Consider the following 18,493-nt stretch of genomic DNA (forward strand, 5'->3'; position numbering starts at 1 on the left):
GTTAAATGACTAATCTACGAGTGTCTCATAACATGCCTTGCCTTTGCTTAGATCTCCCAGTCTTCAATATTTAATATTTAAGGCCGATATGGGTTGGTGTTTAAAACTACTTTATTAATAATTTCCCTAGTTGGTTTTGGTCTTTAGGGATTTTCCCACTATGATGAATCCAGAGCCTCACCCATGCTACCGAGTATCTTGTACCTGAGCTATATCCTCAGCCCCAAGAATGGTAGCCATGAAATGTGGCTACAGCTTCTTTTGCATTCTACCCTGCAAAAAAAAAAAAAGAGTTATCACTGTCTCAAACTGTAGCATGGCAAAGTGATGCTATAGGGTTAGATCCTCAAAGACAGTGCAGTCGCCTGCTTATCCTCTAGAACTCTTGCTCTCAGAGGCTTTTAACTAAGCATGAGAAGCCATATAACCTGGAGTCTGCCATGCTTTGAGGATACCCAAGCCATAGTGGGAGGCGATATGTTGGTACTCAGAGAGACAATTCTAGCCAAGTTCCCCCTTCAAATTGTTTTCCAGGTACATAGAAAGACAATCAGGGAAGAAGCCATCTTGAGAATGGTTCCAATCCTTCTTGTTCCAAGCTCCAGGCATTCATTCCATAGAGAGAAATCATTCCTATCTCATATATTTCTGACCTACAAATTCATGAACACAATAAAATAGCATGTAATAGCACTAAATTGTGTTGACTTGATACCATAGACTTCCAGAAGCATGTAAGATAGAACCAGATAAAAATAGTAATTACCTTTGAGAAGGAAATTAAGTTTTGAATGTTTTTTTTTCTTCCTTGTCCTCTGAGGAAAACATGTGTGATATCTATGGACATTGTATTGCCAGGCTCATCTTGGTAGCTAGTGAAGATAACACTATATCTTCACTTGTCTTTCTCTTCCATTCTCCACCTTATTTTTAGACACAGTGCCTCTCATTTAACTTGGAGCTCATTGGGCTGGCTGGCCAGGGGGCGCCCCTGGGATTCTCCTGTCTCCCATTCTCCCATTTGTGTATAAACACACACACACACACACACACACACACACACACACACACACACACACAGTGCTAGGGTCACAGATGTCTACTGTCACTCCCATTTTTCATGTGGATGCTGGGAAGCTAGAATTGGGTTGGTCCTCATGTTTTTGAAATAAGCACTTTTCCAGTTGATGTGCCAAGAAATGTCACATCAGTGAGCCACTTGAGACTTCATGGTCAGAATTCTAGACTCTTGGTATAATTCCAGACTGATCACCTGAAAAGGTTGACAGTTGGACCTGCACTGCCAGGGTGTTTTTTTTTTTTTCCCCCTTCTCTTTTCTTTCTGTTTTTTAAAACTGAGACTTGGTGTGACTAGACACTCTGGCCAGAGATTAGCATTTTAGTCAGCTGCCTATTAAATTAGCACTGTTCTCAGGCTAGAAGGCACTGTTCCTCTATCTTCTCCTCACGCCCAGAAAGCAGCTTTTTTTTTTTTTTTTTTTGGTTCAGAGAGGGGGAGGAGGAGGGATGTGCCCAGTTCCTTGGGTGGGGATATAAGGTCCTGATGTCTGACTCTAAATGGCATGCTCTTTGAGCAAAAGGTTTCATGGATGCTTTTAGCCCCAAATCCTGGTTCAAAAGTAAAATTCCAATCCAGGCTCTGTGAATCAATGAAGCACTACACACCGTTGTGTGTGTGTGTGTGTGTGTGTTCACTCTGAGAGAATTCACACTTTTAAATTTTCAATTTCAATTCGTGTAGAGATCTTTGACCCAGAAAAGCCTTAAGTTGAAGTGTACTTAAGCTAAACTTTGTGCTCCTTTTTACCAGGTGGAAACATCAAATTCTCCCAGGGAAAGCCACTTGCTATTTCAGATGTTTGGCGGTGCATCTTGCAGACAGTTAGGGATAGTTTCAAGCATCCAGGAGCGAACTCATTTACTGTCTAGGTGGAAAAACTTGGGCATGTAATCACACACTAAAGTCTCTAGCAATTTCCAAGCAGCAAGCAGCTCAGGATTGATAAGGCGTTTCTTTCCCTTGCAGCCATTGTAGAGGCTGAGGCAGAGAAGCTGGGGCTTCTCTAGGTAAAGCCTGCAGTTCCAAGGCTTATCTTCACAGGAGTGTATTGTTAACTCACACTCTCCTTTGCTGTAGCTGTTCAGAATCATTTTTCCACTTTTGATTGAATTTCAAAATTCAATCAATGTTCAATTCATGTTTCAGGGACTCAGGCTTCTCTTACACTAAGGCCTTGCCATCTTTCTGGCCATATGAGTCCTTTCGCTCTGGATTAACAGATAGGAAGGGAGGGAGGCCTAGGAGTAGCTTAGAAGTTTGTCTGGGAGAGCCTTCTTACTTCTGTCCAAGTTCCAGTGTTTAGAAAGATCAGTTTAGATGTGATGTGGTGGCAGGGAGCTTCCTAACAGCTCTGCACTATGGAAGAGGAGCCCAGATCTTAGGGCGGGATCATTGCTCCTTCCTGCCAAGGCACGGCGAGCATTTCCAGAATCTGAAAGATAAATGAATCACTAAGATGGGTCCTTCAGATGCTCTGTGCACTCTGAACACAGGTTACAAGAGTTTCCTATCTAGGGCTCACCCAGGGATCGAGGTGATCTTTACAAACTGAAGTCTTGATGGGCAGACCACAGTGAGGGTAAGAATTACAGTGAGGGTAAGAATTACAATTCCCAAGTACGTTCTTTTTTTAAGGAGTGACATGGCAGGCACAATCCAGTCTGGAGTCTGAGCTACTATTTACCATGTCAGAGGTATGCTGACTAGAGCAAGAACCATTTTTTGTTTTGTAAGATTTTTTTCTACATCTTTAGCTTTTAAAAAAAATGTATATCTATTCTACTATGTTCATGTTTGGCAGAAATTCGAGCACAAATACCTTTATTCTGTGGTTTTAAAATTAGCTCCATTGATTTGTTGTTTCGTGATTATTTAGACCTGTTTTCCTCGAGTTGTCTGAAGAGTTTTTATTCTAGGATAGGATCGATTGTGGAATGAAACCATCATTTCTCTGCTTTTCTTTGTTTAAAAGGCTGGGTCTTGCTCTGTGGACCAGCGTTCCTCAGCCTCCTAAGTCCTAGAGATCGCAGGGGTGCACATTTATCTTATCTTATTATGTATGAATGTTTTATTTGCATGTGTATCTGTGTACTGTATGCATGCAGTGCCAACAGAGGCCAGCAGAGGGCATTGAATCCCTCAAAACTGGAGTTTCAGAGAATTGTTGGCCACCCTGTAGATGCTGAGAATTGAACTTGAACACTGGAGAAGATCAGCCAGTGCTCTTAACCACTGAGCCATCTCTCCCCCTCTTTAAAGATTGTCTTGACACTACTTGGTGTCAGAACTGCTGACCTGCAAAGTCCATTTTTTTTTTCTACCAATATGGACTAGCTCTGAGGAATGACTTAGTGTTTTCTTATCTTTGAGATTTGATTGGTCTGGAGAACTGCAGCAATGTTGGAAGCAGTCATAGGATTAAGTTGCTTTCTTTGGAGGTTGAAGTTCGTGTGAGATTCACTGCATGATATATGGAACCAGGTTGGCTGTGGCCCATGAAAGCTGGATGTTGAAATTATTTCAATTAAATATACAAACTCAGAATTAAGTAAATTATAATAAACTAATAATTCCCTCACTCATTGACCATTAGGTCATTACATTTTTTTAAAATTTCAGTGTCTTAGAAAATGCTCTATGAGATCCTATTTATACTTTCTGGGTTTTCTACTCTAAGACAAAACACCTGTACTAGGTACATTCTAAGACAAGAGATGCTTTAAACACACAGTTCTGAGCCCCAGGAGGCTCCTGCTTGCATCATGTCTTGAAGAATTGTCCCATGATGAGGGTGCATGTGAGAGGGACAGGGTCATGTACAAAGTGCTTGAAGGACAAGCTTGCTCTTGTAGTGACCTTTTAGGAAAACATGCCAAAACAAGGGCCCACAAGGGGTACTTGCTCCTGTCTGAACACCGTGTTCCTAGTTGTCAGTTGCTCCCACTTTGGGGCACCATCTAAGGTTCTGCTGCCTCTCACACTGTCACACTCAGAACCAAGATTCTAATGGTTGGTTAGCATTGGAGAACCAATTAGACAGTGTCCCTGCCACAACACTTCCGGGCTTCCTCTAAATGATACCAGTTAGGTGGCTTAAAGTGGGCCATGTTGGATGCCAGTGCTTAAACGTTTGCCAGGAGCACCTTGGACTCATTTTCTATCTAGGTCACCTTCCTCATTTGGTAGTGCTGAGGCATTCAAGAAATAAGCAGTACCACAGACAGTAGATGCTGAATAAAAGACAACTCTCTATAAGGTCGGTCCTTCAAAAGCCTTCAAAAACCCTTGCTGCCTCCAGGGAGCTGAACATTACCGGATCCTTTAGTCCTAAGCCCCTACGGACTGAGAAAATCTTTCTGTTTCTCTCTTCATGTGATAGGATCAGCTGCTCTAGACCCTATCCCTTCAGGGCTGTGTTGCCAGAAGAAAAGGTGGCAACTGATGTGTGAGCACCTTTAATAATTAGGGGAAAGTTTTTAAATCTGAGTTTGAGAAACAGTCTGACATAAGACAGGTGGTTTATGTTGCTCCGAGTGTTGAGGGTGGGTTACAGGTCTCAGGACTGCAAGCTCAGCTTTGTGGTGATGGGCAGTACCCAGCCTGGTCTTTGGCACACAGACAGGATTTCTTGGTCACTGGCATAAAAGATTACCAAAGGATGGTACTGATAAAAGTTACACAGTCCTTATCTTGTCCTGGATAGGGCTATCTTTTAGTGTGGAATGTGTTTTTCTAACAGTTTTTACATCACTGTGCCCTGTCTTTAGGGAATGGTGGTGTTAGTAAACAGAAATGCTGATAAGTAGTTCATTTTAAATGGCCTCATGGGAAAAGCTTGAAATTATATTGCTCCTTCCCAGTTTTTTTACAACATTAACATTTATAGAACAGTAGCTCAAAAGCCTAGAGGTACTCCATATTGATTCTCAATTGGCTTTTTGGAACCAGAAATAAATCTTACTGAAATCTTTATAAATGGCCTGTATCAGCAGCCTGCATATGCGACTCCTGGATTTATCCTTCTGGTAACTACTTGCACAAAACAGTTGACATTTGTTAAGAAAATCAAATTATGACATGAGCAAACCTTGGTGTTCTCCCCTAAGGTGACTTTTTAAAGTCTTGGCAAATGGTTCTTTTGAAGAGAGGCATGCGGCAGGGGGAAAGCTTCAAGCTTAAAATCGTAACGGTGCTATTTGCTCTTTAGCTAAGAGAATCTCAGCCTTCCAGGAGTTTTGGGTTTGACCAGTTTTGTCTCTCCTTGGGCACAGTTGATTTTGATGCCAATTTTAATTTCTTGGCATCATGATCTGTAAGCATATCACCCACGGATGTAATTTTTGAGCAAGAACTCGAAGTGTAAAACCATAAGCGAGAGATTCACAGGGACTCACCAGAGCACTCCCAAAGTGTCGCGGTTGTACCGAGATGGCTTTAAATCGCTCAGTGCAGACCTGCTTCTGTAGCAAAATGCCATGCGAGCAGCAGATTTGCAGCCACGTTAGTCATTTTCCTTCCTCTGTCTCCTGGCTGTGCCTGTGCTGGGAGCACAGAGTAATAGAATTTTGTAAATTATGATTCGAAGGCTGGGCACCAGCCCGTGTTGAACAGTGTTTGGACTATGAACACTTTCTGGCTTTGTCACAGTTGACATTAATTATTGATGGAAGTTTCAGAAATAGCGCATGTGCCAGGAGCCTTTCACCGGAACACAGGCTGCAGGCAGGAGGGATGCTGAGGAGTGTGGGGGAAGAGGCACCTGTGGCTTGTTTATGTCTACATACAGGGAACCTGGTCCTGGTGGGCTGTGTAGAAGCTGTGTAAAGGTCATGGTATAACAGAAGGATGAACCGTCAGGCTTACTTCTATCGTGTTCCTCCCCAGGAATTGCACCGAAGAAGCCAACTTCAGCCGGAGCCAGCCAAGACGAAGGCTCTCCAGACTGTCATCGAAATGAAGGTAGGAGCTAAGCACGTTTGTCAAAGCCAGCTGTGCCTGGGAGTTTGTTGTGACTGGATAGTGACTGACAAACATCTGCATGAATCCAGTGTTTGTACCCAGGCACCATGCAGGGTGCTTGCTTTGCCTCCCGATCTCTTTGCTTTTCTTAGTGAATTTCTTTTATTGTCCCTTTAATTAAAGAGCTTTTCCAGGCAAAAGAATAAAGGGCTCAGTAGCCTTGGTTTAAAAGGAGCCGGGCTCCTTCCCACAAAGTGACTGATGCCTTTAAGGGCTCTTTTGTTTGAGCATTACAAATGTTTATTTCTAAATCAAGTAATTCTGCTCCCCCTCTCCCCACAGTTATAATGAAGAGAGACCCTTGAAAAACTAGGATTTGACATGGGGATGCGCTGGAGACATTAAATCTGGGAACTCCAGCGTCCCCAGTACTCACTTTTCAAAGAACGAGACTTCCTTTTAATTCCAGTAGTTTCTCCTTAGCCAGTCTGGAAGTAAGAATAATTTATTAAATACTTGCAAAGTATAGAAATACTATTGAAAGACACAGAAACTATTCTAGGAATATTGTATATAGTTTAGGGCATGTGAGGATATTCAAATCGGTGGGGATGGACACACCTGGTCTATGATCAAGAAGCAGATGTAAATGTAACATTGGTTTGTTAAAGTCTAGATGTTTGGACTCCTCTGTTTCCACTTTTCTTTTTTCTTTTTGCTAGAAGGAAACAAATGATAAAAAATATTTAATTTAAGAATAAATAATTTTATTTAAATTGTTCTTTTAGGGAGCAAATATTTTCAGCATGAGTAGATCTACAGCCTGCAGAATCCATACTTGAGGCCATACTCAGAGATTTCCAGACCCCACTAGCCTGTGTGAATCCCGAGGCTTGCCCATAGATCACACATCTTCATGTGTCACAGTGCGTGACTCTGAATTGTGTGTTAAATGTTCCCAAGCCCTAGAGAAAAACTTACGTGGACTGTTGAATGTGTAGCATATATAACCGAGACTTGAGGGTTTGTTCTTAACTATGGCAGTGTTTTTACCAGAGGATTTGGTTTGGTGGCAACAGTCTAAGACAATGACTTTACAACTCCACATCTCCAGGTCACGTGCCTGAATGAGGGGCTCGGGAGACACTGGCTGGTTTGGAAAGTATCATTTGAATGAACTGCTAATAAGATTAGGCAGTAAGGATTAATACTAGCTTAAGTATTGTTCATCTGTGTAACTTTAATTTATTTTGAAAGGAAACTTAACTCTGTACTTAGAAAGCAGTGTTGTTTGTGGCTGGGATTTCAACTTCTCTTCACATTGTAGCCAAACGTGAAACTAGATTGAAGGGGGAAAAAATAAACCCAACCAAAACATCCACACACACACACACACACACACACACACACACACACACACTCACTCACATGAGATGAAGAGAGAGAGAGAGACAGACAGAGACAGAGAGCAACTGAAAGGAGTCGCTTTTCGTTTTATAAGTGTGGTTCAGCCTCCCTTATACTTACCTTTATACTGACTGCCTCAGTTGTCAACACAAGAAGAAATATGGAAGAGAGTGTATATAATCGATTTCTAAATGTCCATTCCTTTAAATAAAGAAAAAGGGAATTCTAGAAACCTCTCGAGAGTCATCTTGCCAAGTATGAATGATGTTTCTTTGTTAGATATCACCATTCAAAGACAGATAAATTTTTGTTGACTGTTTAAAGTAGAAATTCTGTTTTATTCTACTTACTATTGTAGCTTCGTATCTTATTATAAGACAAAAACGTAAGTAAAGAGCTTTCATTCTATCTGGCTAACTGGGAAAGCATAGAATGTAAGAGATTAAGATAAATATTCTCTATATTTATTATATTCTCTACAAACTGAGCCTGAAAGTTTTCTTCAGTGGATGTTGGTGATGTTGATTGTAGGTATAGAATCATATTTTTAGGATAAATAAAGATCAATGTATGTCCCAGGAAACAGAGCCCAGTTCTTTTGTCCTTTTGTGCACCCCCCCAAGCTCGTAGGAATGTTGTCTTCTATTTTATCCATAGAGAAATCTAGTCCAATTAGCATCTAAATTCCACACACCTGATGTGAGTTAGAGGGGCTCTTGGTGCAGGGTTATCTCCTACACCATATGTGTACTTATAATGGAGGCTCTGATCTCATCTAAGTTTGTACATTAAAAATTAGAGGGAGGCTGGGCAGTGGTGGTGCACACCTTTAATCCCAGCAGTTGGGAGGCAGAGGCAGGTGGATTTCTGAGTTCGAGGCCAGCCTGGTCTACAAAGTGAGTTCCAGGACAGCCAGAGCTACACAGAGAAACCCTGTCTAAAAAAAAAAAAATTAGAGTAAGTATTGGGAACCCAGACAGGACAAGCCTTAGAGGGGACTCCTGAACAGAACTTAAACTCAGAGCTTGGAATTTGAGATTGCTTTTTGTCTTGGTTTTGGCCAAAAATCACCATTGTTAACTAGTGCTTTGCCAAATCTAAAGTTAAATAAAAGGAATAGTTTGCTTTGTGGAGGCAGTCTCGTGTGTCATGCATCTCTCATACTGACCTCAAATTTACTATGTAACCAAGGATGACCATGAACTGACACCTGATCCTCCTGTCTCTCCTTCCCAAATAACAGGGTTCCATGTGCCATTATGCCCTGTGCAGAAGGTCAGAAAAGCCTCTCTATGAGCCCCCTAGTTTCAGGAAGATGACATAAATTAGAGCTGACAAGATATTCCATACTTGTCCCTTGATCCTTAGGGAAACTCAGGGAGAAGTTCTGAACTCCATTTGTTTCCACAAACATTTGCATCAGCTCTGCAAAGGGGCTCGCTGCGAGGGTCTGCAGAATCCTGCTTCTCTCAAGCTTTGTGTGAGTTTCAGCCCACTGCTCTTTGGGAACTCTGTGTGCCCTACAGACTTGCTGATCTGTGTGGAAGTCTCTGCAGGTCCTGGAGAAGGGACCTGTATCCCGATAGGGGACGGCCCTCTCCAGATACACCTTCCAGCACCTAGTTGATCCTGGGCAAAAGTCTGCTGAGTAAAAGGAATAGAAGAGAATGATGTCACTGACGATCTATCTTTTTGCAGGAATCTCCACGTTTTAAAATTGGCCCTGATTTGGTCTGGCAGGTACGCCCCACATCTGTATGTGGGAAACTGTGTGCACTTCTCTGAGAAATTCCTTTCTCTTGGAGCCCCTTTGCTGATTCTATGGCCAAAGGGGCTTTCTCCACTCCTTTCCCCTCTGCTGGAGAGCTGCCTGCTCTCTTTCATTTTCCCTACTTAATGCTAACGCCTTTGAAAGAGTGTATTCTTAACCTGACTTCAGTATATCTGACACAATATGAGCATGTTGCCCAAAGCTTTCACTTTCTTGAGTTCATTGAGAAACTTTATCCAATTTTTTAAGTAAGAAGAAAATGAATTATGTGAATGGCAATACTTGTTAGCTCTTGGCAAAACTTTTTTTTTTTTTTTTTTTTTGGTTAGAACTTTTAAGCCAATGGGAATCTAATTCAGAGTTGCTGAAGTCAAAAGGAAGTTTATTGGCATTTTATACTGGAAAACAAAGTAAACCAATAAAACTAATAAAGCAATAAAAACCAAACCAAAACAGACTACGGTTCCAGGCACCCCTTGATCCAGGGGCTCAAGAAGGATCAGCACATGCTTTTTTTTGTGTCAATCTGGTTTTTGTCTTGTCCTTCTCCATGAGAGCCAGTTTCAGGCAGCTTCTGGCCTGTCTGAGGAAGGTGGCTACAACAGTTTCAAAATTCCCAGAAGCCAGGGAAGAGAAAAGATTCTGTTTTTGCTTCTTTGCTTTGCTTTTAATTCAGAAAATAAACCAATGTTGGAGCACTGGTGATTCCTCAGACGGGATATAAAGCTTCATTCACACCAACCTAACAGCTCAGACTGCAGAGGGCCTGGGCTTCCCTCACCTGCTTAGCATAGTCAATCTGATAATGGACAAGGACAATTTTCTGGGATGGGAAGATGCATTGGCTAAGAATGAGCTTGCCATATAGATGTTCTAGCTTAGCACAGGAACCGGAGTTCAGAGCTTCAGCTCAGCACCAGCATAAGAATCCAGGCTTGGCGGCACAAGCCTAAAATCCCAGCACTGGACATGTGGAGGTAGCTGGTGAGCTCCGGAGTCAGTGAGGAAACTGTCTCAAAACATGAAATTAGTAAGAGAAGCCAGCCCCTGCCGTGAGTCACAGCAGAACATGGGTACATCCTTCTGTGAGCCGTGCAAGGCACTAGAGTAGCAAAATGAATTGAGAAAGGTGCCAGATATGGATCTCTGGCCTCTCAGTAGGTATACATTGCATGAACATCCCCATAGATGTGTTCACAGACGCCCACCCACCCGCTCTCATATGCATGCATGTCTATACATATACACAAAAGAAGGAAAAAAATCAACTTTTTGCTAGAACAGAAAAAATTATCCATTTCACCAGATTTTACCAAATGAATATTCCTGAATGATGAGATTTAATAAAAATCTCAGAAATTACATTTGATCTTATGACCTTGTCAACTGCAGAAGATTAAGAAGCCAGGGGCATGTTGTCTCCACAATATAGAGTTTATGTTGGAGCACGGACCTTCAATTATATAGCCATGTGGCCAGCAGAGGCAGTGTCCTATGGGCCATTCCTCTTGAGTATGATTTATACCTGAAGGCTATTTCAAACAGGTGAAACGAAGCAAGAAGCAGCACTAATGAGCTTCATTAAGATGACCCAGTGGCTCCCCTGCCTCACAGAAGGACATACCTACATTTAGCTGTGACTCAGGACAGATGATGGCTTCTCTTATTAACATAGAACATTGTACCTTGTCCCCATGACTGGCTCTTTTTTGTGATGCTGCCCTGAAGGTGGTTTCAGGTTCCCCTAAGAGGACTCTTAACACTTGATCAAATTCATTTGGATCTATAGTGTATAGGTATCCAAACCTGGTTCAACCATAGCCCAATAACTCTCATGAACTGAATCAGGTTTTGTTTTGTTTTGTTTTGTTTTGTTTTGTTTTGTTTTGTTTTGTTTTGTTTTGTTTTGTTTGTTTGTCTGTTTTTGACTCCAGATGCTATACAGGTTTATTTCATTCATCTTTGGGACAGTTTAAGATCTTCATTAAAGGAATTTCTTCTCCCAGGATGCTGCATTCCCAGGAAGATTGCACAGGTTTCTAGGCTTGTCTATGACCTTCCAGGGTGTGGCTTTATGGTACAGCACGTGTGTGACACCCCGCTTTGATCCCCAGTGGCGGATGCAAATAAAGTAAATGTCCAGCAAACATGCAAACAAACATGTCCCTGTCCTTTTATGGGTAATAAACTAGAGTAATAAAACAGTAACATCGCTAAGCAAAGGGTTCCCTATGCCAGCAGCAAACTCTCCTCCCACGTATAGAAATTAGTCAGTCTCTGTAAGCCTGGCAATAGATACCATGATTCCATTCCAGATGATGTAGCTGTGGTTTCAAGAAAATAAGCAACTGGCGCATAAGCTTACAGCTAGCAGGTTGGCAGGAAGGGTTTGGACGAGTGCTCCCCCGAGTCACACCAGCGTTCCCTACTCAAGTTTTACTAGCTCATGGGTCAACTTGCTTTTCTCTCAGCACTTATTTGGGTAAGTGTGCAGAGACTTGCATCTAAGAAGAGCAGAGTCAGCTCTGGGTGTTGGAGAAGCCCGGCTGTGTGTTTGCAAAGGTTCAGTACTCTACTTGGTAGCGTGAGGCAGGAGTGATTCACTATGCAGGTGTTATCTGGCCTTCAGATATGTCTCCCCGTAGTCAGCATGGATCCTGCGTCCCACTCTGAGTTCCGAGTCTTATTGATTGTGAAGTTTTTTTTATTTTTATTTATTTACTTTTTTAAACAGTAGGGCATGACTAGTTCAGGCTTGCAAAGCCCTGTTTTCATTTTCAATAAAATAAACCTTTAAACATATTTTTCTAATTATTTTTTAGAGTTTTTATGAATTCTGACCATATACTCTCTCTCCACAGCTCCCCCAGTTCCTCCCAGAATCCCCCATCTTCCCACCACAGTCTACTTTATGTCTTTTATGGTTTTCATTAGCCCAGTGCATTTTGTGTTGCCCATCTATTCCTTGATGTGTGGCCATCCACTGATGTGTTGTTGACCTAGCGGAGGCCGCACCCTTAAAGAAAACTAACCCTTCTTCCCTCAGAGAGCCTCACTCTCTATGATTCCTCAGTTAGGGTGGAGGCATGTGAATCCCTACCCCTCCGGACTGGTGGTTTCATCCTTTGGGGACTTATGCAGGAAATCACTGCCACTGTCAGTTCTTGAGTGTAGCAGCCCTGTTATCCTGAAGACCATTTTGCTCTGGGATCCCCTGACCTCTAGATCTTAAAATCCTTCTGGCCCTGATATAGCCTCTGAGCTTTTTATGTATATGTATATGATGGTATAGATTTTTCATATATGAGATAATACTCTGTCAACACTTATTCTGTGCACTTTGGCCAGTGCTGGGTTTTGTGTTAACCACCATCTACTGCACAGAGAGACTTCTCTGATAAGGGCTGAGGAAGAGAGGCATAGGCAGAGGGCCGTTTGATACTATGTCTGTTTAGCAGACTAATGACAGTAGGGTCACCCCTGGTGCCTATGAGTTCCCAGTATGGGCTCTTGTTTATATTTACTGTACCAGGTATATGTTTCCTCCTGTAGAGTGGGTCTTAAACTCAATCAGAAAAGCCTTTGAAAACAGGCTCCCTTCCTTTATGATGCTAGAATTATCCTGTAGCTTAGTTTTCCCCCCATAGGAAATTTTTTCATCTTCTCATCTTACAGCTGGAAACCTTTTCTGTCCCATTTAACTATTTTTCTTAAATAAGGGGGAAATTGTGGTTTGTAAGTGACATCCAAAAAAAGCAAAAATCAAAATGTCCCATTCAGTGTAGCTATGAGTGATACTTAGTTGTCTTTAGACCAAGTAAAGTTTAAAAATTACAGCATTTTTCCTTTCTTGCTGGAATACTTCCTATGATGTACTTGAGACTAATTGTCTGACTGTGTTGAGAGTTGACAATGACTGTTGTTAACTTTGTTAGTTGTGAAAATATCACTCCTGAATTTGAATCACACAAGCCTGTATTTATTGAACAGTTATTTTGTACACAGTACTATATGGTGGATCTTAAACAACAAAACAAAATAAAACAATAACCTGAACTGTAAGACAATCAGGTGCTAATAGAAGGGAGTAGACACCCAGGTTACATAGCTAAGAGTGGGCTATGGGAACCCAGAGGATAGCAAATGAGGTGGGGGTGGGGTAGGGTGGAGGGAATGCTTTTTCGAAAAAGTGACGTTTAGAGGTCAGCCTAGGAAAACTGGAACAATTGTGAAAATGAATGGGCTGGGTTATAGGTTGTAAGCAGAGAGGACCTTGAGAGTAAAGACAAGGAGGCCTGACAAGTGTAAGGAATGTATGGGGAAGACCAGGCCAGACAGGTGCTCCAGAGGTGACTTTTTAAGCCTAGAAGCAAAGGAAGAAAAACCAAGAGGAAGTAGAAGGAAAAAACAAACAAACAAACAAACAAACAAACAAAACAAGAGTCAACATTAGTGAAGCAAGACGTCAGCCTTTTTTTAGTTAGGGACACCACAGCCAAGTACCAAGTGTCAGAAGAGATTCACAAGAATGCCAGATCCTGCTTAGAAGCCTCGGCAACACAAGAGATGGCTCAAACAACCAAAGCAGGAGAAATGGGGACACCAGTCCAAACCTTAAAAAATAAACAGGGGAATATTTAATGAATGATCCATGATAACAAAAATCAAAAATTTAGGTCAACGACTAAATTCTGTTAAAAATACAACCTGCCAAAACTGTGTGAGTAGAAATAGAATATCCAAGAGTCCTAGAGTCTAAAGACAATGATGATGTCATTTAAAAACTCACCACCAAGTCAACAAAACCGCTCTGAACCCAAACGCAAATTTTGTAGGTCCAGATGCTATCTTCAGAGAAATATACCAAAGTTTATGGAAGGAATTAGATAGATCATAGGAAAAGTATTTCTTTTTTTTTAAATTTATTAGATATTTTCTTCATTTACACTTCAAATGCTATCCCAAAAGTCCCCTATACCCTCCCTTTGCCCTGCTCCCCTACCCACTCACTCCCTCTTCTTGGCCCTGGCATTCCCCTGTACTGGGGCATATAAAGTTTGCAAGACCAAGGGGCCTCTCTTCCCAATGATGGCCGACTAGGCCATCTTCTGCTACATATGAAGCTAGAGACACGAGCTCTGGGGGCACTGATTAGTTCATATTGTTGTTCTACCTATAGGGTTGCAGACCCCTTCAGCTCCTTGGGTAATTTCTCTAGCTCCTCCATTGGGGGCCCTGTGATCCATCCAATAGCTGATTGTGAGCATCCACTTCTGTGTTTGCCAGGCATTGGCATAGCCTCACAGGAGACAGCTATATCTGGGTCCTTTCAGCAAAATCTTGCTGGCATATGGAATAGTGTCTGTGTTTGGTGGCTGATTATGGGATGGACCCCCAGGTGGGGCAGTCTCTGGACGGTCCATCCTTTCCTCTTAGCTCCAAACTTTGTCTTTGCAACTCCTTCCATAGGTATTTTATTCCCTATTCTAGGGAGAATGAAGTATCAATGTGTTGGTCTTCCTTCTTGATTTTCTTGTGTTTTGGAAATTGTATCTTGGGTATTCTGGGTTTCTGGGCTAATATCCACTTATAAGTGAGTGCATATCAAGTGACTTCTTTTGTGATTGGGTTACTTCACTCAGGATAATATCCTCCAGATACATCCATTTGCCTAAGATTTTCATAAATTTATTGTTTTTAACAGCTGAGTAGTACTCAATTGTGTAAATGTAGCACATTTTCTGTATCCATTCCTCTGTTGAGAGACATCTGGGTTCTTTCCAGCTTCTGGCTATTATAAATAGGGCTGCTATGAACATAGTGGAACATATGTCCTTATTACCAGTTGGAATATCTTCTGGGTATATGCCCAGGAGAGGTATTGCTGGATCTGCTGGTAGTACGATGCCCAGTTTTCTGAGGAACTGCCAGAATAATTTCCAGAGTGGTTGTACAAGCTTGCAATCCCACCAGCAATGGAGGAGTGTTCCTCTTTCTCCACATCCTCGCCAGCACCTGAATTTTTGACCCTAGCCATTCTGACTGGTGTGAGGTGGAATCTCAGGGTTGTTTTGATTTGCATTTCCCTGATGATTAAGGATGTTGAACATTTTTTCAAGTGCTTCTCAGCCCTTTGGTATTCCTCAGTTGAGAATTCTTTGTTTAGCTCTGTACTCCATTTTTTACTGGGGTTATTTGAATTTCTGGAGTTAAGCTTCTTCAGCTCTTTGTATATATGGATATTAGTCCCCTATCAGATTTAGGATTGGTAAAAATCCTTTCCCAATCTGTTGGTGGCCTTTTTGTCTTAATTGACATTATCTTTTGCTCTACAGAAGCTTTGCAGTTTTTTGAGGTCCCATTTGTCGATTCTTGATCTTACAAGCACAGGCCATTGCTGTTCTGTTTAGGAATTTTTCCCCTGTGCCCATATTTTCAAGGCTTTCTCCCACTTTCTCTTCTATAAATTTCAGTGTCTCTGGTTTTATGTGGAGTTCTTTGATCCACTTAGACTTGAGCTTTGTACAAGGAGATAAGAATGGATCAATTTGCATTCTTCTACATGATAGTTGCCAGTTGTGCCAGCACCAGTTGTTGAAAATGCTGTCTTTTTTCCACTGGATGGTTTTAGCTCCCTTGTCAAAGATCAAGTAACCATAGGTGTGTGGGTTCATTTCTGGGTCTTCAATTCTATTCCATTGATCTACTTGTCTGTTGCTGTACCAGTACCATGCAGTTTTTATCACAATTGCTCTGTAGTACAGCTTGAGGTCAGGCATGGTGATTCCCCCAGAGGTTCTTTTATTGTTGAGAATGGTTTTTGCTATCCTAGGTTTTTTGTTATTCCATATGAATTTGCAAATTGCCCTTTCTAATTCAGTGAAGAATTGAGTTGGAATTTTTATGGGGATTGCATTGAATCTGTAGATTGCTTTAGGCAGGATAGCCATTTTTACTATATTAATCCTGCCAATCCATGAGCATGGGAGATCTTTCCATCTTCTGAGATCTTCTTCAAATTCTTTCTTCAGAGACTTGAAGTTCTTGTCATACAGATCTTTCACTTCCTTAGTTAGAGTCACACCAAGGTATTTTATGTTTTTTGTGACTATTGTGAAGGGTGTTGTTTCCCTAATTTCTTTATCATCCTGTTTATCCTTTGTGTAGAGAAAGGCCACTGATTTGTTTGAGTTAATTTTATATCCAGCTACTGCACTGGAGATGTTTATCAGGTTTAGGAGTTCTCTGGTGAAATTTTTAGGGTCACTTATATATACTATCATATCATCTGCAAATAATGATATTTTGACTTCTTTTCTAATTTGTATCCCCTTGATCTCCTTTTGTTGTTGAAATACTCTGGGTAGAACTTCAAGTACTGTATTGAATAGGTAGGGAGAAAGTGGGCAGCCTTGTCTAGTCCCTGATTTTAGTGGGATTGCTTCCAGCTTCTCTCCTTTACTTTCTCTTCTTTACTTTGATGTTGGCTACTGGTTTGCTGTAGATTGCTTTTATTACGTTTAGGTATGGGCCTTGAATTCCTTACCTTTCCATGACTTTTATCATGAAGGGGTGTTGGATTTTTCAAATGATTTCTCAGATTCTAACGAGATGATCATGTGATTTTTGTCTTTGAGTTTGTTTATATAGTGTATTACATTGATAGATTTCCGTATATTAAACCATCCCTGCATCCCTGGGATGAAGCCTACTTGGTCATGATGGATGATCATTTTGATATGTTCTTGGATTCAGTTTGCCAGAATTTTATTGAATATTTTTGCATCGATATTAATAAGGGAAATTGGTCTGAAGTTCTCTTTGTTTGTTGCATCTTTGTGTGGTTTAGGTATCAGAGTAATTGTGTCTCCATAGAATGAGTTGGGTAGAGTACCTTGTGTTTCTATTTTGTGGAATAGTTTGAGGAGAGTTTGGAATTAGGTCTTCTTTGAAGGTCTGATAGAACTCTGCACTAAACCCACCTGGTCCTGGGCTTTTTTTGGTTGGGAGATTATTAATGACTGCTTCTATTTCCTTAGGGGGAAATGGGACTGTTAAGATTGCCAATCTGATCCTGATTTAATGTTGGTACCTGGTATCTGTCTAGGAAGTTGTTCATTTCATCCAGGTTTTCCAGTTTTGTTAAGTATAGCCTTTTGTAGTAGGATCTGATGATGTTTTGGATTTCCTCAGGATCTGTTGCTATGTCTCCTTTTTCTTTTTTTTTCTTTTTTTTTCTTTTCTTTTCTTTTCTTTTCTTTTCTTTTCTTTTCTTTTCTTTTCTTTTTTTTTTTTTTTTTGTTTTTTATTTTTTGTTTTTTGAGGCAGGGTTTCTCTGTATAGCCCTGGCTGTCCTGGAACTCACTTTGTAGACCAGGCTGGCCCCGAACTCAGAAATCTGCCTGCCTCTACTTCCTGAGTATTGGTATTAAAGGTGTGTGCCACCATGCCCGGATATGTCTCCTTTTTCATTTCTGATTTTGTTAATTAGGATACTGTCTCTGTGCCCTCTAGTTAGTTTGTCTGGCTAAGGGTTTATCTATCTTGTTGATTTTCTCAAAGAACCAGCTCCTGTTCTGGTTGATTCTTTGAATAGTTCTTTTTGTTTTCACTTGGTTGATTTCAGCCCTGAGTTTGATTATTTCCTGCTGTCTACTCCTCTTAGATGAATTTGCTTCCTTTCATTCTAGAGCTTCTAGGTGTGCTGTCACACTGCTAGTGTATGCTCTCTCTGGTTTCTTTTTTGGAGGCACTCAGGGCTATGAGTTTTCCTCTTAGGACTGCTTTCATTGTGTCCCATAAGTCTGGGTATGTTGTGGCTTCATTTTCATTAAACTCTAAAAAGTCTTTAATTTCTTTCTTTATTTCTTCCTTGACCAAGTTATCATTGAGTAGGGTGTTGTTCAGTTTCTACGTGAATGTTGGCTTTCTATTATTTATGCTGTTATTGAAGATCAGCCTTAGTCCATGGTGATCTAATAGGATGCATGGGACAATTTCAATACTTTTTGTATCTGTGGAGGCATGTTTTGTGACCAATTATATGGTCAATTTTAGAGGAGGTACTATGTGGCACTGAGAAGAAGGTATATCCTTTTGTTTTAGGATAAAATGTTCTGTAAATATCTGTTAAATCCATTTGTTTTATAACGTCTGTTAGTGTCCATGTATCTCTGTTTAGTTTCTGTTTCCAGGATTGTCCATTGGTGAGAGTGGGGTGTTGAAGTCTCCCACTATTATTGTATGAGGTGCAATGTGCGCTTTGAGCTTTACTA

At 41.1% G+C, this 18,493-nt stretch overlaps 1 protein-coding gene across 10 annotated transcripts in view; it reads left to right on the forward strand.

Moving 5' to 3' along the window:
• Window positions 1-18,493, forward strand: part of Erc2 (ELKS/RAB6-interacting/CAST family member 2) — an 864,340-nt gene that overhangs the window by 254,404 nt on the left and 591,443 nt on the right. For all 10 annotated transcript variants that reach the window (XR_015044606.1, XR_015044607.1, XM_085828472.1 and 7 more), the window contains one exon: window positions 5,966-6,040. Coding sequence is in view for 8 of the 10 variants with exons in the window: in XM_085828472.1 (XP_085684598.1) it covers window positions 5,966-6,040 (75 nt within the window). In the remaining 2 variants the exon portion in view is untranslated. The remainder of the gene's footprint in view (window positions 1-5,965; window positions 6,041-18,493) is intronic.

The sequence above is a fragment of the Mus caroli genome, unplaced genomic scaffold (assembly GCF_978045245.1).
Source record: "Mus caroli unplaced genomic scaffold, Mus_caroli_1 scaffold_12, whole genome shotgun sequence".
Lineage (NCBI taxonomy): Eukaryota > Metazoa > Chordata > Mammalia > Rodentia > Muridae > Mus > Mus caroli.